General features: G+C 39.9%; 2 protein-coding genes across 2 annotated transcripts in view; both read left to right on the top strand.

The window, feature by feature from the left end:
* The window catches only part of LOC145902176 (uncharacterized), a 171,509-nt gene that overhangs the window by 83,505 nt on the left and 65,182 nt on the right, over positions 1-22,822 (top strand). The gene's annotated exons all lie outside the window — the stretch shown is intronic.
* On the top strand, positions 18,897-19,703 carry LOC145901636 (uncharacterized). Its single transcript, XM_082989394.1, has 2 exons — positions 18,897-19,083; positions 19,425-19,703. Exons 1-2 carry the CDS (start codon positions 18,897-18,899, stop codon positions 19,625-19,627), a joined length of 390 nt encoding a protein of 129 aa, XP_082845520.1. The 3' UTR covers positions 19,628-19,703.

Genomic DNA, 22,822 nt, shown 5'->3' with positions numbered 1-22,822 from the left:
AGTGTCCAGGGAAATAACGGCGGGTAGCTTTGTTGTAAATTCGGACGGACGATTGTTCGGGAAGATGTCCACGGAATTATTCGATGGCAGGGTCACGTACATTGCGCCGTTTTTTCAGCTTAGGTGCGGGCAATACGTAACCGACGGAGCTTGCTAACAGCGTAGTCCACAGGCTTTGACTAGGACTTCCAACCGTTAAGTTGAGCAAGCTCGTCACAATCACCGAATAAATCACGACGATTTGGAATACAAAGACCACTTCAGACCGTGGGGCTTCCTTGCCGAAAAAGCTCCACTCGCTTCTATTCGCCGTGCTGGAACGATCGTCCATCGATCCAGGAATTGAATTTCTCACCGTAATGTCGCCACTTCACCAGATACTGCTTGACACCACGCCTTTTTCTGGTTCGCAAGACTTTCTCCACCTCAAAGGTACGTTTGTGTTGCAACTCCTGTTCGTAGAACGTCCCCCGAATAACCTCGCCGCTGTAATCGCGCACTTTGTAAGTGGGCGGGCGTCCACTGCGTCGCGAATGAACCAAAAACAATTCTTGGCTCCACTGGGGAACGTAGCCCTTTTTAAAGCGTGCGCTAGCGGAAGCAACGCGAACAGGTGCACGGACCGGCAATGTGCAAGTGTCCGGGCAGGCTTGCTCGCCGTACAAATTACTCCAAACTTCCTCCTCTTTAGCGTGAGTGACTTCTGCGGGACTCATGCCGATGCTGCGATGATGACTGCGATTGTAACTCTTCACTATGCGCGGCAGTGCGCCAGTGAAATTATTATTGCCCGTGGGCGTAAAGTGGCGCCACAAACGCTCTTTCAGTGTGCGGTTAAAGCGTTCCACCACCGACGCTTTCGTTTCCTGATTGTACGTCGTGTAAAATTGAATGTTACGCTTCGAAAGCCACTTTTGAAAGACACTGTTCACAAACTCGCGACCCGCATCTGTTTGCAGTTGATCCGGTCGCCGCCCGCTCGCATGAATCACACGATCGACGGCCCACACTAGGTTGGAACCGGTTTTTCGCTTAATGCAAACCACCCAAGCGTATTTAGAGAATACATCGATAATGGTTACTAAATATCGCACACCACGATTTTCACGAGCAAGTTTCTGTACTTCGACCAGATCTATTTGCCACAAAGAATCGATTCCAGACACAACGACACGTGAACGCAAAAAATGTTTACGACGGGGCTTATGCAATGTGTATGTATCTTGACTGCCTTGCCACCGTTTCACCGTTTTATGGCTTGCACCCACAGCAGTCCGTAGCCGGTTCACACCACCAAGACTGCCAGGGTGCGCGGGATCGTAGTAAGCGCGGCTTAAATCTCTTGCCATCGCGACAACGACTCACGAACAACGCTCCGACGACGTGGAATGTGTGAAGTAGACGGCACCGGCGCAGCCCTTTTAGCCAAAAGCGTTTTGGGCGCGTTCGCATCACTCAGTGCTGCAATGAATTTAGCTTCGCCAATCGGTTTCAGGCCTCGAGGAGATTTTTTGCGCAACACACCATGTATCAAATCCTCGATATTACTATTAGCAACGCTTTCGCCCTTCAAAACAAGTTCGCCCGATGGCAAAAATTCGATTCCGGACGCTTCGCGAATAAACGAAATCAATGACTCGGCTTTAACTTTTAGTGTTTTCGGCATAGCTCGGACAACGCGCTGCGCAATAGCCTCCTTTCGGTCGGTCGTATCGTCGTTCTTGCGCTCGATGATCGTCATTTTCATGGGTTTATTCGCTTGTTCTTCGCTGAGGAACCGATAGCGCTGCAGGGCTTGCCCGTACAACTTGACCTTTTCCTCGGCTGGCCTTGCGTCGTAAATGAGATCATGCATTTCACGATCCAGTTCCGATAAAACGCGATCAACTGGTGACGCCGAAGCTGGCGCCTTGTCGCGCATTGTCTTTAAAACAGCTGGATCGATCAGAGCAAGCTTGTGCACAGATTCCATCAGCGCCGAGCGAATAAACCCGCTAGAGCAAGGACCACTGTTCCAATGAGAGACCCCCAGGAGTGCGGCCAGAAATCCCCCGCGTTGAATCAACTGCGTTCCCGCGTCACCAGCGTCTTTTTCTCGAACAATTCGCGCAAAACGTTTTTGTGCCGCAGTAACTTCTATTGATCGCGCTCGATCAAATCAACGTCACCCTCAGCACGTTATAGCTACACTCAGAAATACACTTCATCGAATCGGGGCCGGCCGCTTTTATGAACGCGCGCACGACTCTTGGTTTGGCTTTGCATATCGTATTCAAAACCGCCGCGTGTTAACCACAAGACTTTCAATTCACGCATGAACGACCTAGCGTGGTCAAGCGAGCTGTTTGCCTGACTAGAATTTTGTTTGAGCGGAGAATATGACGTTCCTAAAATCGTGTAACAAATTTTAAAGAACCTTCGTTGTATCACATAAGTCTCCAATGAACCACAACGTTTTTGACGTATGTCTCTGTTGTCACTTTACTTTTCAATAAACGTGCGCAACAGACGCTTTTCGGTCAGTCGTATCGTCGTTCTTGCGCTCGACCATCGTCATTGGTTTATCCGCCTCTTCAAGCTTTTGCACAGATTCCATCAGCGCCGAGCGAATAAACCCGCTAGAGCAGGGACCACTGTTCCAATGAGAGGTCCCAGCAGTGCGGACAGGAATCCTCCGCGTTGAATCAACTTGCGTTTTCGCGTCACCGGCGTCTTTTTTTGACCAATTCGCGCAAAACGTTCTTGTGCCGCAGTAACTTCTGTCGGTCGCGCTCGGTTAAATCAATGTTACCCCTTAGCACGTTATGGCTACACTCGCAAATACACTTCATCAAATCAGGGCCGGCCGCTTTTATGATCGCGCGCACGACTCTTGGCTCAGCTTTGCACAGCGTATTCAAAACCGCCGCGTGTTTATCGAGTCGACGGGACATGTCAAAAGTTCTTCGGAACGTAAGCGAACGATGTTTCACCGCAGAACACCCCTGTTCGCAGATGAAGCTTGTCAGGTGTTTCTTGCCGACAATCGAATACCAAATAACCATGTGCGGCCGATGTCGCATCCATATATGCGTCTCGCACGGCCCTAACATGGGATGGAAATACTTGTTTGGCGAGGTGGTTTATCTTTGACGAATCCCTGGGATTTTTAAAGACCACCAGATAGTGTGCGTTCAAACTGATTGTCCGATGCTCGCTGCCTTTCAGGAAAAGATTCTGAACGATGTAAATTACACTCGTGTCTTTATGATGACTGCCCTGGGTGAACAAACGTGAGACAATTTTACTGCTTTCGGACATCAAGTCGTCGAGAATCAAGAGGGTTCGTACGCCCGTATCCACAGAGGTTGGCGCACCGTGAACAAACTCGATCGAATCGGGTAGACTTTCATACGCGGATTGCCACTGATCGTAGTACCAAATAATCCGCTCCGGGCGGGGCACGATGAGATTCTCTTGTATCAGACGGGAGACGAAACAAGTCTTCCCACTTCCAGTTGGACCGGAGATTAGACATGTAAACGGGTGAGCAAATTCCATTGCGAAAAGCAATCCGTGCAACTAATCAACCGCTCAAACGTTTCCCGCCCAGTGCTTCAGTTGAATTGCGGCAAATCACCATGCACACATAATTATACCAAATGGAATTCACCCGCAACGCCGAGTATGCGAGATTATACTCAAGTGATTGACAAGATCGTTTATCGACCACGTCATCATTAGAAATAACGGTCCAATTCAGGAAACAACCCACCAGATAGTGTCACAAACGCCACACGACCACTCAGTGAACTGCGTGTGACCTCGAATTCCTTGGCGAGGACATCTCAAACAAAGTTCAGACGCTCAAGATAAAAATAGAATCACGATTGCGACACCGGAAAGAGACAAACAATAGGAGAATCTTATTTTTACTCCCAATCAAGACCGGAAGGCTCATGAGTAACTGTGAGTATCTCCCTGACACATGTCCCCCTTTGAAATGCATACGAAAGAGAACAGAAAGAGTACTCTTTCCTGTCTCCCTAACCGGAAAGAGTAGCAGAGAGACAGGAAGGAAGTTCTCCCCGTTCTCTACTCTGTCACCCTTTACTACTGGCGACTTCCGAGTGTTCACAATATCTAGATGCCAACCATAACCCATTGTCCTTAACTTGGAGAGAGAACTATTTTGAGTACAATATCAACCGACAAATCAGTTTCCACGTACAAAACCTTTCCTTAGTCTATGGAAAAGCGATCACCAATGTCGAGTTAAAGGGGCGGTACACGGTATTATGCCATTCACAGGCTTTATTAATGTCCACCACCTGCACCAAGACCGCTTCTGTCGTCAACTTGTATAGGAAGTTAGAATTTACACTTCTGTCGTGTACACGTGGCAGCCCATCGGCGTTACGATATTTTTTCCCGGTCTATGTTGAATGTCGTAGTCAAACGCGGAAAATATTCCACCAAACGTACGTACTGTCTGTAATGTTCCTTCGACTGTCATAACCAACGAGGGAAAGAATGATCTGTTCGCAGAAAAACCTCAGACCTAGAAGATGGCTTCGATACAGTTCGGTCTCAAATATTACCGTAAGCAACTTTTTTTCTCCTCGTTGAATAGTTTCTTTTGGCACGGTTTAGAGATCTACTCCAGTAGACAATTACCTCCTTACCGCCCACTTTCTGTGACAAAAGAAATCTTACAGCGATTTCGGACGCGTCTGTATCGACCACAAACAGCTGTGCGAAATTTTGAACGTTTTTAGTTTGACACGACGTCCAATAAGTTTAATCAGCCTGGGTAACTTTGGCTTTGTGGTGAGCCGTTATTGCAGGGTTCTGGGCAGTATCAGAATTAGGGAAGCAGCTTTGTGAAAAGTACCGATTTAGGTAGAAGGGTTAATTGGGGGTTAACATCGCCTCCCAAAAACATCTAACCGCCGAATTGCTAAGCTGCCGAAATAATTCCGTCACACAACATCAAAAAGTGCTGCCGACTATATAGCGGTCAAAATCTTTGTATAAGTCACCTCATAGTTGCACTAATGAGGTCGAAACAATTGCCCTATAAAAACAATATTGCCTCTATTACTCATAAGTTTGAATTTCTCGCGGTTTCGTCTGCCATCCGACGAGACATCCATAGGGTCTCGAAAGCGCCATTTAACCGATGTTGTTGATCGCCCACCGGTCTCGCCGCGTTTGCACCCTTTTCACGTTGTTCGCGCCTGCGCTTCGTATGGCGTCTTCAGCCACTTGTATCATTTCTTTTGAATGCTTCTGCCTTGGCGTGGCCCATTTCATGACAAAAATCCCAGCGATTGGGGTATCCGTTTTTCTGTGATGTCAGCTTTGGAAAAGGGAAAATAACCTTTCGGCCTCAAATCTCTATAAACTATTAGATTTTAACCCTAGAAGTAATGGCACCACATTGTGTAATGTGAACGCAAGTGTGCCAGTGTGCCATATGCATCGATTTTGCCAGTCTCGGGAAAGACTTTCATACGCTTGTAAGAAGGAAGATCCCGTAAGGACAATTTCGTTCCCGTGACGAAAATTCTGATCCCGCAAAGAAAATTCTGTTCCCGAAACGAAAATTCCGTTCCCATAACAAACATTCTGATCCCGTAACGAAAATTCTGTTCCTATAGCGAAAATTCTGATCCCGTAAGGAAAAATTCGTTCCCGTAACGAAAAATCTAATCCCGCAAAGACAATTCTGTTCCCGTAAGGAAAATTTAGTTCCCGTAACAAAAATTGTGTTCTCGAAACAAAAACTGTGTTTCCGAAACGAAAATTCTGCTCTCGAAACACAAATTCTGTTCCAGTAACACAAATCTGTTGGAATTATAAAATTTATTTTACCGCAACGAAAGTTCTACTCCCGAAACTAAAATTATATTTCTGATCAGAAATTTAGATCGCGTAACAACAATTTTCATGAAACAACGTCAACTGGGTTCCTGGATCGAAATTAGCTTCACCGGAAATGAAATTCTTACTCTGAAACAAATAGGCTCCAGTAACAAAAATTTCTCTCCCAGGAATATAAATTCTGTTCCTCCAACACACATTTTGTTTCAGTGACATAATTTCTGTTCCCGTAGGAAACTTTTGTTCCACGATTAAAAAAAAACGAAATTTAGGTCGCGTAACAACAATTCTCTTCAAAGAACGACAATTATGTTCGTGAATCAAAAGTTAAATTTTTCTTTACCCTGGAACAAAAATTCTCTTCCCGTAATTCCAGCAACGCCAACTCTGTTCCCAGAAAGAAAATTATATTTCATTCACATTTTAATCTTTTCTAAAGTCTCTACATTCAGAAAACATCTATTCGTAATAAAATCGACTCCTTTTTATATTCAGAAGTAAAACCACGTTTTCTTCATCTCTTTGTCGACATCTAGTGCTGATTTTTAGCTTGGTGGATTTCCGGAACACTATTTTTAGTGCGATATTACACAAATTGTGATTTTAGAAACACAGTTCAAAAACCAAAATATGTTCTTGCAACGAAAATTGGCGTAAAAATAATGTTCCCGAAACGGTTTTTCTTATTTGGGAACGAAAATTCGTTTTTCGGAACGATTTTGTAACGGATTTCGGAACAAAGGCAAAAATTGTACTATGATTTTACCCGTTATTTATTCTATTGGGCCAATACGAGCTTTAAATATCTGCTTTCAAGTTTTTCCATCGTTTCCACATGAGATGTTGAAGGTGTTTTTAACTGTTTACTCGAATCGATTTCATATCATACCCTTTCTCCAAATGCTTATGATCAAAAAATGAAACACGTGTACAGATCGCCAAGACCTGCATACCTAATAAAACCTAAGCTGCGCAAAGTGCCTTACGTTGAACTTACTTCTTATTATGATTGTTTTAAGTGCAACTGTGTGTACAGGATAGGGTGACGCCAGATGACTTCGCCTGTAAACAGTATATGGTGAGAAGCTATTCAGTTCAAAATACTCCAAATTCATCACATATAGTGCTAAGAGCGGTTGCACCATTTATTTTGAGCTCCTTGAAACGATTGAGTTCAAACGCCCGGTAACAGCGGTTTCAAAGGGCGAAAAATGCATGCAAAAAAGGATTACAGCACGTGTAACGAATTTTATTTACTCCACGTCACCGTACACTTTCGTTAGTTATTGTTATTGTTTGTATTTTATTGTTTTCACCTTTCTTCCTGTCACCTTAATATTTCACTGTTTTATTTCGTTGGTTCCACTTCATTTAACATATTGTTTTACCCACGTACATTGCTTTTAAGTCTCGCACTTCACTTACTTTCACCACACTATTTTATTACCTTCGTCTCCCCTCTTTTTCCTATTATTTAACGCTCTACTTATTTTTTGTATGATTGGTTGGTGCTTTTTGAAAACGAAACGATTTTCTCCAAAACCAGGAGTCTTCTTCTGGGCGTCGCGTTGATAGCACCTCTTTTACATTGTTGTGTGTGAGCAATCGAGATCTTGGCCAGTGGCGTTTTGTATTGTTTTTATTCGTTTTATAGCTGAACACGACGTCCAATAAGTTAAATCAGCATGGGTTACTTTGGCTTTGTGGTGAGCCGTTAATGCAGGGTTCTGGACAGTATCAGAATTAGGGAGGCAGTTTTGTGCAAAGTACCGAATTACGCAGAAGGGTTAATTGGGGGATACCACGTCCATGTTGCTCGCATAACGAAGAACACGTCGCATAACAGTTTAACACTTGGGGACAATTCTTAATTTTCTGAAGATGTAGGCTTGTCAATGCTGTGCAATACACCTGCCCGTCATCGTAATTTTGTGCAGTTGCCAAAGCTTCAAAGTCGATATCCTGGGATGAAGTTTGCAAAGTAGACATGGTAACACGCAAAATGTCATCAGCGATTTTGTTGTTCATCCCGTTGACATTTTGCTGACGCTCCTCATTGGTGAACAATTATATCATTTTTATATAATTGTTATTCGGTCTCTAGTCGCTTTATATAGCCGCAGCTAAATTTCGAAGGACACGAAAATAGATGTTCAGTCAAGCGAAACACCATTCCATTCAACTCTTCTCACGTACAACAGAAATGCGGAACTAATTCAGTTTAATTGGAGGTGTAATTTAGTTTAATTTGTGGACGCAGCTGGTTGCTGATTTAGTTTTCATTTTTATAATCAATACATTTTAGCTCCAATGCCAGGTTGTGCAAGTCGTATTGCAAAAGAGCGTGGCTTTGATGCTGTGTTTTGTATGAAGGGACGGAAAACTACCGGCTTTATTGATATCCTTAGCTATCAACAGTAATATGTAAGGAAAACAAACAACTTCATTCTACCGCGAAAGCCCTTAGAATACTGCGATCATTGTGTTCACTGGCATTGGTATCGAGACATTGTGGTCAAACTTAATCATTGCATTGCTACCGTTCCCGCTAACTATTTCCGTTGGTAAAAATGTTTTTGGTAATTGTGAAGGTCGCTTGACAAGTTGTGCCTTTCCTCACTGTCGAACTTTCACTAATGTCCGTTGAGCTCAGGTAACTCGGTATGGAAGAGTCCCACATCCACATTGACTTCAATCCAATTTGAGTCTTGGCTGTAATGTCAGTCAATCTAAAGATCAATTCCATTATTTACAAAGCAGTTATATTTTAGTCTAATAGAGCCGGAAATAATCATAATCGTCATATTGACATAAGTGCAATTGCATCACCCGCGTTTTGGAAGCTGACCTGGTACTATATGAATACACTAAAGCGCTATTAACACCGATTGTGTTGATCGCCCGCCAGGTTTCGACGCGTTTGCGCCCATTCATGTTGTTCGTGCCTGCGACTCGCTTGGCGTCTTCGGTCCCCTGCATCATTTATTTTAAGTGCTAGGGCAGTCTGTCATGGCGTGGTTTATTTCAGCGTTGGAAAAAGGGAAAATAACGTTTCGGGCCTTAATTCTCTATAAATAAATAGTTTTTAACCTTAGAAGTAATAGCCCCACATTGTGTTAATGTGGACGCACTAAGTGTGCCATATGCATCGATTCGGCAATCTCGGGAAAGATTTTCTTATGCTTGCAAGATACACAAAAAGTTATCAATAAGTTTCAACTCAACTGGGGCTCTGTCAATTAAATATTAACTGACATTTTGCTGCAGTTTGGATCATTTTGCGTGTCACGCAATACTAAATTAGTCTTTTTGGCAGATAACATAAGCCCCACTGTCCTATATTGCTCTACACACAGTATTACATCACATTTCACTTTGCGCTACAAATATTTATCAGTATAATTAACTGCAGTATCCTGTAAATTAATTTTAAAAGTCTTGGCGTTCGTGGTTTCTTTGGCATATGAAAGTGCACGATTGCATTTAGGTTTTTAACAGTTAGTTCACTTTGCTCGTGAGTCTCGGCAGACTGCGTGTATTTCAGGATTATTGGTGGAAGTTACTAAAGCTCCAATGACACTTTGTTGTTCAGAATTGCGTCGTCGCTTTATTTAGCCACAGGAAATTTCAATGAACGCTAAAACTGATGCTTAGTCAAGCGAAACGCCGCCCCATTGAACTCTCCTCGCTCAGCGTTCAACAAAAATACGGAACTAATTTTATATAGCATTGATCGAGGTTAGTTTGTGAAGACAGCTTGACTTGCTTTTCTATTTGAAATCTGTTGGAAACATGAGAAGCAAAAAGTGTGACTCATATATAGTCACACCTCTTATATAGGTGTGACTTTAAATTTGTGGCATTAGAATTTCTTAGATCATGAATGTTTTGTTATTGATTAAATGTTCTCATTGAAGCTGGTAAGATAATGTCCAGCCTATTGTACCAGCAGAAATGTGCTTTTAAATTATCTGTAAGACTCATTACAATGTTACTTTCAGGTAGTAGTTTATCCAACCTACTTCTAACATAATATGTTTTTTGTGATGAGTCGCCGCTCATGAAAAAAGGTGTGTTAAGGACAAGTTTTAACTCAGGTTTCCTAACGTTAAGCCTAAATCCTTGAATATCCTTGCCTAATCTCGTCACATGAGTAACTTGCCCCGGTATGTTGAAATCAGTTGATCCATGGATTGCACTAAAGGCAATTGTAACTCGTCAGTAGAGCTGTGGGTCTGTTCAAATTAATACGCTTTTAAATAAGGATAAGTGCAGTTACATCCTTTGCGTTTCAAGGATGTTTACAGGTTTTTCAACCTCGCCGAAGTGTTGTTAGTTCGATTGTTTACTTATCAGGATTGTGTAAAGCTGTGTCTCGTTTGAAGGCTCTAGACACTTGTTTCACTACGGATTCATTTAAAAGGTTGGGGCAGAAAGCTAGACTAGTTTATGACACGTTGATTTATAAGCGCAAAAGAGCCATAATAATCAATAAGAGCTGCATACAGAGTGTATACACACACTGTTTCGACCTGAAAGTTCTCATCAGTGCAGCTGTTGAAGTTGATTGATTATTATGGCTCTTGATTGTTTCGTAACCATGTGTGCTTTGCTATTGAGCTTTCTGCAAACTGGCAATTCGATACTGGAAAGTCGTTTTCTACCTGGTTAAAAAACTTTCAAGCAATCATCTCATCCGACATGATTAATTTCAAAACTAGATCGAGTTGTAGGGAGGATTTGTGTCTGCTTACAAATTCGTATTATTGGTTCAATGCTTATTGTTTGCCCTGGCGGCGTATTTTCTGAGTCACTCTATCCGCTCTGCGACGCTGTGGAGCCATCCTTAGATAACAACTGCTGCGCTGTCTTTTTTGCCTCGTGGGAAAACCGTCAAACTGTCATACGTGCGTGCAGAAGGCATTAATATCATTTTGTTACGAAACAAAAGCTAAGAATTCAGGCTGGTGAGAATACATTGTCTTGGGTGACTGATGTAGTCGACATACTCTGAATGCTGTAATTGGTGTCAAAGCGTTATGTTAGGTGAGTTAATGAGGAGAGCTATATTTATTGAAAGTATGGAGAGTGCCTTTAATTGTTGTGGATTTTTAATACATTTTGGTTCGTTTTTCTAGACGTCGCTATTTTAGCAGTTGCTTAGTCACTCGAAAATGTCAACACGTCCCGGAATTAAAATTTTTTTTCCCGTAACGAAAATTCTAATCTCGTAACTAAAATCATGTTCCCGTAACGAAAATTATGTTCCAATAACGAAAATTTTGTTCCTGTCAAAAAATTTCTTTCCCAAAACGTTAATTTTGTTTCCGAAAGTAAAATTCCGTTGTAATTACAAAAAAAATATTTTCCCCTTACAAAAGTTTTGTTCCTGCAACGATCTGTTCTAAGAAAAACAAATATCCATTCCCGAAACACAAATTCTTTTCCCGAAACTGAATTCTATTTCGGATCAGAAATTTAGATCGCGTATCAACAATTTGCAGCATAGAAATACAATTGTGTTCCTGGATCAAAAATTAACTTCACCGGTAACGTAAATTTAGTTCCCGTAAGAAAAATTGTGTTCTCGAAACAAAAATTGTTTTCCCGAAACAAGAATTGTGTTCCCGAAATGAAAATTCTGTTCCCGGAACTAAAATTCTGCTCTCGAAACACAAATTCTGTTCCAGTAACAAAAATCTGTTCGAATTATGAAATTTATTTTACCGCAACGCAAGTTCTTCTACCGAAACTAAAATTATATTTCTAATCTGAAATTTAGATCGCGTAACAACAATTTTTTTGATAAAACGTTTATTGTGTTTCTAGATCGAAAATTAACTTCACCGGAAATGAAATTCTTACTCTGAAACAAATAGGCTCCAGTAACAAAAATTTCTCTCCCAGGATTATAAATTCTGTTCCTCCAACACACATTTCTTTCAGTGACATAATTTCTGTTCCCGTAACAAAACTTCTGTTCCACGATAAAAAAAAGCGAAAGTTAGGTCGCGTAACAACAATTCTCTTCAAAGAACGACCATTATGTTCGTGAATCAAAAGTTAAATTTTTCTTTACCCTGGAACAAAAATTCTCTTCCCGTAATTCCAGCAACGCCAACTCTGTTCCCAGAAAGAAAATTATATTTCATTCACATTTTAATCTTATCTAAAGTCTCTACATTTAGAAAACATATATTCGTAACAAAAAATCGAAGTAAAACCACGTTTTCTTCATCTCTTTGTCGACATCTAGTGCTGATTTTTAGCTTGGTGGATTTCCGGAACACTATTTTTAGTGCGATATTACCCAAATTGTGATTTTAGAAACACAGTTCAAAAACCAAAATATGTTCCTATAACGAAAATTGGCGCAAAAGTAATGTTCCCGAAACGGTTTTTCTTATTGGGAACGAAAATTCGTTTTTCGGAACGATTTTGTAACGGATTTCGGTACAAAGGCAAAAAATGTATTATGATTTTACCCGCTATAAATTCTATGGGACCAACACGAGCTTTAAATATCTGCTTCCAAGTTTTTCCATCGTTTCCACATGAGATGTTGAAGGTGCTTTTAACTGTTTACTCGAATCGATTTCATATCATACCCTTTCTCCAAATGCTTATGATTAAAAAATGAAACACGTGTACAGATCGCCAAGGCCTGCATACCTAATAAAACCTAAGCTGCGCAAAGTGCCTTACGTTGAACTTACTTCTTATTATGAATGTATTAAGTGCAACTGTGTGTACAGGATAGGGTGACGCCAGATGACTTCGCCTGTAAACAGTATATGGTGAGAAGCTATTCAGTTCAAAATACTCCAAATTCATCACATATAGTGCTAAGAGCGGTTGCACCATTTATTTTGAGCTCCTTCAAACGATTGAGTTCAAAGGCCCGGTAACCGCGGTTTCAAAGGGCGAAAAATGCATGCAAAAAAGGATTACTGCACGCTTTGGCGCACTTCCAATATGACACGTTCAAAACTGTCGCCGTCGTTACGCCTGGTAACGTTTTGGTGGGCGTACGTGACGTCGAGTATTTCTGGCGTCTGGGACGCACTACCTAAACTGGCATGGTGCTGGTGTCAGTTGACCGATGGATACGTATTGTTTGCGACGGCCAAAATCAAGCTTAAACGTTTCGGCCGCTAACTGCATCACCTTCATCGGACCGTCGCTAGAATCCGTCAAAGGAGGTTGTTTCTCGGCAAATCGGTACATAGTAAGGTCTTCGATCTTTTAAAGAATTTTAGAGACGAACACATTATGATTTTTGGAATCCTTCCGCGGACCTTCTTGTGTCTCGACATGGGCATCGAAAATAACTGTTTAAGAGATATTCTTCATGCAGGCAAAAGCGTTTTGGGCTCGTCGTCAAATGAGGAAATGAACTACCTAGGCATAACCTAAGTTGTGTCATAACCCATCTCAGTTAAAGAAATCTGCAAATGTTCTTTTGGGTTAGAGGGTATTTCCAAAAGTGCTCAACATTGCTAATCCAACTAGTCATGTTCGCATGTTAAAGGTAACGAAACAAGCTCTCTACAAATCCATTGTCTTGAGGGAATTCCCAAAATTTAATTGATGGAAGCCAATAATTCCAAACTACTCTCTACGATCTGAAGACATGTAGGCTGAAATACCCAAACAAGATTGCTGTGGCAACCTGCATGGAGGGGCACGGTCTACCACCGTGAGTATCAACACATTTTGTCCAACTTTGTCTATGTTGACGTGACCGAAACTGTTCGAAGGAAGTTGCGCTTGGGTGCGTTGTTTTACTTTGGCTCGCTAACATGAAAACACCAAATCCATGTTGCTCGCATAACGAAGAACACGTCGCATAGCCGTTTAACACTTGGGGACAATTCTTAATTTTCTGAAGATGTAGGCTTGTCAATGCTGTGCAATACGCCTGCCCGTCATCGTAATTTTGTGCAGTTGCCAAAGCTTCAAAGTCGATATCCTGGGATGAAGTTTGCAAAGTAGACATGGTAACACGCGAAATGTCATCAGCGATTTTATTGTTCATCCCGTTGACATTTTGCTGTCACTCCTCATTGGTGAACAATTATATCATTTCGCTTGTGATTCTCACCAGAATGTGTGATTGTCAGTATTTAAGGGTGGAAATTACTCGATCTCTAATCGCTTTATATAGCCGCAGCTAAATTTCGAAGAACTCGAAAATAGATGTTCAGTCAAGCGAAACACCATTCCAGTCAACTCTTCTCACGTACAACAGAAATGCGGAACTAATTCAGTTTAATTGGAGGTGTAATTTAGTTTAATTTGTGGACGCAGCTGGTTGCTGATTAACTTTTCTATTTTGAAATCAATACATTTTAGCTCCATTGCCAGGTTGTGCAAGTCATATTGCAAAAGAGCGTGGCTTTGATGCTGTGTTTTGTATGAAGGGACGGAAAACAACAGGCTTTATTGATATCCTTAGCTATCAACAGTAATATGTAAGGAAAACAAACAACTTCACTCTACCGCGAAAGCCCTTAGAATACTGCGATCATTAGGTTCACTGGCATTGTTATCGAGACATTGTGGTCAAACTTAATCATTGCATTGCTACCGTTCCCGCTTACTATTTCCGGTGGTAAAAATGTTTTTGGTAATTGTGAAGGTCGCTTGACAAGTTGTGCCTTTCCGCACTGTCGAACTTTCATTAATATCCGTTGAGCTCATGTTACTCGGTATAGGAGAGTCCCACATCCACATTGACTTCAATATAATTTGACTACAGAGACTTGGCTGTGATGTCAGTCAATCTAAAGATCAATTCCATTACTTACAAAGCAGTTATATTTTAGTCTAATAGAGCCTGAAATAATCATAATCGTCATATTGACATAAGTGCAGTTGCATCACCCGCGTTTTGGAAGCTGACCTGGTACTATATGAGTACACCAAAGCGCTATTAACACCGATTGTGTTGATCGCCCGCCGGTTTCGCCGCGTTTGCGCCATATTTATGTTCTTCGTGCCTGCGACTCGCTTGGCGTCTTCGGTCCTTTACATCATTTATTTTAAGTGCTAGGGCAGTCTGTCTTGGCGTGGTTTATTTCATGAAAAAAGTCCCTGCGATTGGGTTATCCGTTTTTGTGTGATGTCAGCGTTGGAAAAAAGGAAAATAACGTTTCGGGCCTTAATTCTCTATAAACTAATAGGTTTACACTTAGAAGTAATAGCCCCACATTGTGTTAATGTGGACGCACTAAGTGTGCCATATACATCGATTCGGCAATCTCGGGGAAAATTTTCTTATGCTTGCAAGATACACAAAAAGTTATCAATAAGTTTCAACTGGGGCACAGTCAATTAAAGATTTACTGACATTTTACTGCATTTTGCATCATTTTGCGTGTCAAGTAATACTAAATTAGTCTTTTTGGCAGATAACATAAGCCCCACTGTCCTATATTGCTCTACACACAGTATTACATCACATTTCACTTTGCGCTACAAATATTTATCAGTATAAATAACTGTAGTATCCTGTAAATTAATTTCAAAAGTCTTGGCGTTCGTGGTTTCTTTGGCATATGCCCAGTCGGAAACTATCCCTGCAATACCACCGTGCCATGTCTGCCTTCACTTGTATTAACCCCGAAATACCAACACAGTGCGGGTATGGGGTGTTTCACTTGATTTATCAACGGAATTTCGTGGATATTTCGTGCGTTAATGTGTTTTCATACCCGTGTTATCACTGTGGTGGCCTAACTAAGAAAACGTCTTGGGTATATAATGTATTGTCAGCTATATTACCACCATATTTCGTGCATGAGATGAGATACATTTAAAGACTTTGTTAAGATGCGCCAAAATAGATGTTATATTTCACTAAGTTCAAGTAAGGTTCGTCGGAAACAAAATTACCGACATATTGCGTTAACATTTCTGTGTTTGTCTAATTGTCCAAGAAAGCTGTTAATTCTAAATACTGATGCTTGCTAAAGGTTGGTACAATACCTACAAAAATTAATAGTCTCGACATATTAGGCTAACTAACAAGTGTAATGGTGTTACGTCACCATAGCAATGACGTGTAGACCGCCTGTTACCGGCAAACAACCCCCCAAAAAAGCGAAAATCGTCAGCTTCGGTTGAATTGCATTATGTAATCCTAAGGAGGCCTGTGTTACTTTAAAGATGGTGTTTAATTATTCAACAATGCAAATAATTGTAAAACGGTATTTAAATTACAGGATGTTACGGACTGTCAGTATGATTTGATTTCTATCACTGATTTTTGTGTTTAACGATGCGTGAAAATTGCCTCGTGGTTTTCGATTGCGATGATGCGATGTCGTCAGCATAGTTTAAAATCTTTTGTAATCGTTGCCGTTGGTCAATAATGTAAGTTTAATGTTTGAAATAGGGGTAAAAGTGATAGCATAAACATTGTATTACTTTTGTGTTGGAATAAACAGGTAAGTGGGTTGAATGTTGAAGTAATATTTGTATTCCTCAAACTGAGGAAATATTTTAGTTCAAATAGGAACTTTATTAATGTGCTGTTAGCTAAATATTTATTTAATTCTTGTATTTGGTTTTGTCACATCACCATAACATGAATAAATATTACATTTCAGTTTGTGTGGCTGGCTACAGAATAACAAATTAAGGCCCATCGTAATTTATGCCGAGACGTAAAAGTCGACGCACATACTATAAAAAGTATGATGCTTTGTCAGCTAAACAAAAGTGGGTAAGAAGAAAAACTAAAAAACTGGCTTTGAGCAATGGTTTAGAACCAGAAAGACTAAATGAGGAAGCTGACCATTTGGTTATTCATGATGACTGTGGATTTAATGAAACTTCTAGTGTAACTGATGATGAATGTGAATTTAATGAAACTTCTAGTGTAACTGATGATGAATGTGGATTTAATGAAACTTCTAGTGTAACTGATGATGAATCTGATGATTGCCGTTTTGGTGCCAATGATACTGAGATGGATCCAAGTAATCACTTAAATGCCCATGTGGTTAATAATAGTGTGGAACAAAGTTACTGCAGTACTACCACAGAACCAAACCCCAACATCACTAATATATTAACCACATGGGCATTAACAGAGTTGAATGTACCAAAAGCAGCTGTTTCTAGGTTGCTAAAAGCTTTAAACACCATCCATGGTGAATTGCCAACATCTGTGAAAACTCTGTTACCAACAGCTATGTTCGAAGGCCAATATGTCCACTTCGCAAATTGGAGAGGAGCTCTGCACGAAGCGCTGTTGTATTCTTATAAAAACACAGGAGGAACTGTAAGGTATACATTGTTGATTAACATTGATGGTTTGCCACTTTTCAAACATTCACCTGATTTCAAGCTCTACCCGATTTTGGTGAGTGTTCACCAAGTGAAGATGAGACCATTGTGTGCTGGAATCTTTTGTACGCAAAAATCGCGCAATAGAGAAATGCCTGATGTGAATGTTTTTCTACAACAATTTTTAAATGATATCGAGCATCTTTTCTCAAATCCCATGACTGCAAATAACAAAGTCTTTTTCATGGAAAATAAAGGAGTTTATGTATGTGATGCTCCAGCTAGAAGCAGCCTAAAGAGAATTAAATCACACTCTGGATATAACAGCTGTGAGAGGTGCACTGCCACTGGTGTCTACGATTCTAATTCAGGTCATGTTTGTTTGCTTGAGAATAGCTGTACTCTGAGGTCTGACAGTGACTTCAAGTTACAAATTCATAAACAGCATCATGTTGGAAAGTCTATTTTAGCTGACTTTGGTGTTAGTATGGTTAGTGGATTCATATTCGATTATATGCATCTTTGCTGCTTAGGAGTAATGAAACGGCTTTTGTCCTGGTGGCGTGGCATGAGAAGGTAATTTTGTGTGTTAATGTGTGTATATACATTTAATGAGCTGTGTTAATGTATTTGTATCCAAATTTATACAGACATAACCAAGCCAAGCTATCAACACATGCACTTAAGACTTTGGATGAAAAGCTCAATCAAATAAAGGATTATATCCCTATTGAGTTCAATCGCAAGTTGCGACCCATGTCCGAGCTTGCGTACTGGAAGGCATCTGAATTCCGTCTTTTTTTATTGTATGTTGGCTTGGTTGTCATGAAAGACAAAAATATTATAGGAAAAAAGAAATATTGCCATTTTTTAAAGCTATGTGTGGCTATGCGTCTTTTAATATCAAAACATGGCAATAAGTATGTGCTGGAGTGTGGAAATCTCCTTAACAAATTTTTTTGTGAGTGCTCTTCTCTGTATGGTAAAGGATTTGTAACTTACAATGTACATAGTGTTGTGCACCTAGTGGATGATTTTTGTATGTATGGTTCATTGGACATGATAAGTAGTTTTCCATTTGAAAGCTATCTTGGAATTTTAAAAAACTGTGTGCGATCTGGATATAAGCCTTTGTCTCAAGTGGCCTCACACGCTTTTCATGAAAATGAAAATATTGTTATGACAATGAAAATGGAAAGTATTGGCTTTGAAAGAGGAAGTGTCAGAAAAGTAACGGATCGAAGTTTTGCAATGGCTCATTTTCATGAGAAAGTAGTAAAGCATTATGAAATGGCTAAACTACATTCAGGTTGTATTTTAAACACAGCCTCACGTGCCAATGCAACTATAAGATATAATGATACTATAGCAAAAGTGGTTGACATTGTTGTGGATTGTAATAATAACAAATTCTTTATAGTGAAAAGGTATAAGTATGTGAAGTGTTTTTTTAAAGTGCCCTTCCTTTCTACAAATGCAGGAATTTTTAAAGTATCTTCTTTGAATGATATTTCTGAAGTAGTTATTTTTGACACTAGTGTGAGTAAATGTATTTTGTTTCCTTACAAGAGTAAGTTTGTTGCTGTTGAATTGCTGCACAATATCTGATAAATTATAGTATGATAACAAATACTGGAAATTCTGCTATAGTATATATGTGATGTTTGGATAAAATTAACGATTTTGTGTTTATTTTGCAGAGGAGTGTGAAAAAAGAAAAACTATATTTGAATAAAATGAAAAAATTTCTTTGTGTACAATTTACTGTTGGTGGCACCACAGATGTTGTGCCAAGACTGTGGATGGTTGGAGAGAGCCACTGCAAATGGCCTCTAAATGGAAATATACAAAAGATGGCAGAGGAAAAAGTTCCACCAGAATCCAACTGGCCTACATATGAATGTGAAATTTTAAAGCAATCAAGTATGATGTAATTCTTCAGAATTAAACAAAAAGTGCAAATTTAACCCTTTTAAAACTGTGTAAAATTACCCTTGTGGTTTATTGGTGCCCATGGCGTTTTTATTTTTGCATATTTATCAAATCATGTTTATTTTGCGAAAAAAAGCGACTACGTGTAAGAACAATATACAAGGAAAAAAAATGGCATGGGCACCGATAAAACCATAAAGGTTATCGAGTCAGGCGCCCATTTACTGTTCGATGCACATAAATATTGAATATTTATTGTTCATGTGCGTCCCACTGTGCAAAATAAAAATGATTTGATTTAAGACACACTGAACATGCATTCCTTGTTTCAGACACTTTTCAAACATGTCAAGCAAAGGCATATAAAAAGAATTTCCAGAAAGATGGATATATCAGTTCACCATGTGAAACTGACAGTGAGACTGATGGGAATGTTTCACACACACAAGCCACTGTGCCCTTACAATCCATTGTATTTGTTAACACAATGTGCCTGCAAAGAGTTGCAGAGAATTTTAGTATCTTTACTAAATAAATTTGGTAAAATGCTCCGACTAAATATCTTTAGGTATAGTCTTCAATCATCACCAAGAAAACGACTCTTTGCACAACCCCTCAAATCACCCATTGCAGCAAAGGTTGTCAAAAACAGTGATGATATGCAGAACATGATTCACCATATATTACAACTGCAATCATCAACACTTTCAGTGCAAAGAAAGCAGGACAAAATTTTAGATGAAATAGGAACACTACAAAAAACTGTTGTGAGTTTTGAAGAAAAGTTGAAAATGCAACTAACAAATGAGAGCACAACTGGGTCATTGCCACGTTTTCATTCATTTTATCCTGCAAAAACAGAAGAGGAATTGGGTGAACTACTAAAAACATGCAAAGTAGGTTGGTTTTATACTTCCTTATTTGTGCAGTTTCAATGTGTTTTGCCAGTGATTGAGTTGGACTTCTTTTTAAGGATCCAAAAGTGATTGCCATACAAGTAGAAAATCGGAAATGCTTGCGAGCCACAGTAAGAAATTTTATAAAGTTACTGATGGATCCAACATTGGCCCAACAATTTTCGTGGAGTGGTATGGGGGAGAAGAGAAGGCCAAACCAAAAAATAAAATTCAAGAATCATACAGTTCATTTAATGTTGTCAAGTAAGTAAGTAGTATATATTTTATCTTTGGAATGGAGGTTAACATTGTTATCTGTGTGCTTTTTGTGATTTGTGCTGTATCAGTTATCAATGAATAGACATAATTTAAAAATAGATTGTTAAGTCATTGTATTTGTTTCAGAAATACTACAGTACACCACATTTGAAAATAGTTCTTATGAAGCTGTTGGAAATGAAGTAAAGTTGGTACTAAGCCAGGCTTGTGACTGGAACCATGGGAGGGACCGGCGACGAAAGGACACCATCGCAAGGACAGAGGCAGGTTCGAGTGGATCCAACACAGATACGGGTTCGAGTGGCTTCAGCACAGATGCGGGTTCGAGTGGATTCAGCACAGAGCCGGTTTTAAGCAATTCATAAATTCTGGACAGTGACACTGTTCTTTAGTTCGTTTTAAAATTAAACTACAAAATTGTATGTTTTGTGTGTTGAGGTTATCCCTCCTTTAGACCAGGGACACGTGCGTAAAATTGGGATGTGCACTGGATAATTCAGATATTAACCGTGGATAATGCAGTATTAAACCAGATGTTTATAATAGTTTATACCAGTACTTGCCACGGCAAATCATAGGTTTTCACCAGATGTATTATGCCATGGCCATGTGCGGCCGGACATTACCTTTCGTGATATAATCCAGGCATATATACCAAGGCAATGTCCGTTTGGCCAGGTGTGGGCATGGTGATATAACAAACATAGTACGGGTATAAATTTCCGACTGGGTGAAAGTGCACGATTGTATTTAGGTTTTTAGGTTTTTAACAGTTAGTTCACTTTGCTCGTGACTCTCGGCAGACTGCGTGTATTTCAGGATTATTGGTGTAAAGTACTAAAGCTCCAATGACAATTTATTGTTCAGAATTGCGTCATCGCTTTATTTAGCCACAGGAAATTTCAATGAACGCTAAAACAGATGCTTAGTCAAGCGAAACGACGCCCCATTGAACTCCCCTCGCTCAGCGTTCAACAAAAATACGGAACTAATTTTACAAAGCATTGATCGAGGTTAGTTTGTGAAGATAGCTTGGCTTGCTTCTTTATTTGAAATCTGTTGGAAAAATGAGAAGTAAAAAGTGTGACTCCTATATTGTCACACCTCTTATATAGGTGTGACTTTAGACTTGTGGCATTAGACTTTCTTAGATCATGAATGTTTTGTTATTGGTTAAATGTTCTCATTGAAGCTGGTAAGATAAAGTCCAGCCTATTGTACCAGCAGAAATGTGCTTTTAAATTATCTGTAAGACTCATAACAATGTTACTTTCAGGTACTAGTTTATCCAACCTACTTCGAACATAATATGTTTTTGTGATGAGTCGCCGCTCATGAAAAAGGGTGTGTGAAGGACAAGTTTTAACTTAGGTTTCCTAAGCCTTATCGTATTGTTTAAAGCCGTGTCTCGTTTGAAGGCTCTAGACACTTGTTTCACTATGGATTCATTTAAAAGGTTGGGGCAGAAAGTTGGACTAGTTTATGACACGTTGATTTATATGCGAAAAGAGCCATAATAACCAATGAGAGCTGCAGACAGGGTGTATACACGCACTGTTTAGATCTGAAAAGTCTCATCAGTGCAGCTGTTGAAATTGATTGATTATTATGGCTCTTGATTGTTTCGTAACCATGTGTGCTTTGCTATTGAGCTTTCTGCAAACTGGCAATTCGATATTGGAAAGTCGTTTTTTTTCTGGTTAAAAAACTTTCAAGCAATTATCTCATCCGACATGAATAATTTCAAAACTAAATCGAGTTGTAGGGAGCATTTGTATCTGCTTACAAATTCGTATTATTGGTTCAATGCTTATTGTTTGCCCTGGTGGCGTATTTTCTGAGTCACTCTATCCGCTCTGCGACGCTGTGGAGCCATCCTTAGATAACAACTGCTGCGCTGGCTTTTTTGCCTCGTGGGGAAACCGTCAAACTGTCATACGTGCGTGCAGAATGCATTAATATCATTTTGTTACGAAACAAAAGCTAAGAATTCAGGCTGGTGAGAATACATTGTCTTGGGTGACTGAGGTAGTCGACATACTCTGAATGCTGTACTTGGTGTCAAAGCGTTATGTTAGGTGAGTTAATGAGGAGAGCTATATTTATTGGAAGTATGGAGAGTGCCTTCAATTGTTGTGGATTTTTAATACATTTTCGTTCGTTTTTCTAGACGTCGCTTTTTTAGCAGTTGCTTAGTCACTCGAAAATGTCAACACGTCCCGTAATTAAAATTTATTTTCCCGTAACAAAAATTCTAATCTCGTAACTAAAATCATGTTCCCGTAACGAAAATTATGTTCCAATAACGAAAATTTTGTTCCCGTCAAAAAATTTCTTTCCCAAAACGTTAATTTTGTTTCCGAAAGTAAAATTCCGTTGTAATTACAAAAAAATATTTTCCCGCAACAAAAGTTTTGTTCCTGCAACGATCTGTTCTAGGAAAAACAAATATCCATTCCCCAAACACAAATTCTTTTCCCGAAACTGAATTCTATTTCGGATCAGAAACTTAGTTCGCGTATCAACAATTTGCAGTGTAGAAATACAATTGTGTT

The sequence above is a fragment of the Ascidia mentula genome, chromosome 5, assembly GCF_947561715.1.
Source record: "Ascidia mentula chromosome 5, kaAscMent1.1, whole genome shotgun sequence".
NCBI classification, from domain to species: Eukaryota; Metazoa; Chordata; class Ascidiacea; order Phlebobranchia; family Ascidiidae; genus Ascidia; species Ascidia mentula.
Note: the sequence above shows the minus strand (reverse complement) of the source record. Positions and strands in the feature narration are given on the sequence as shown.

Excerpts from the sequence above, each read along its gene's own strand:
- LOC145901636 (XM_082989394.1), top strand. The coding sequence starts at position 18,897 with ATGAAAAAATTTCTTTGTGTACAATTTACTGTTGGTGGCACCACAGAT. Across the intron at positions 19,084-19,424 it reads TGAAATTTTAAAGCAATCAA|ACACTTTTCAAACATGTCAA; the intron begins GTATGATGTAAT and ends TCCTTGTTTCAG.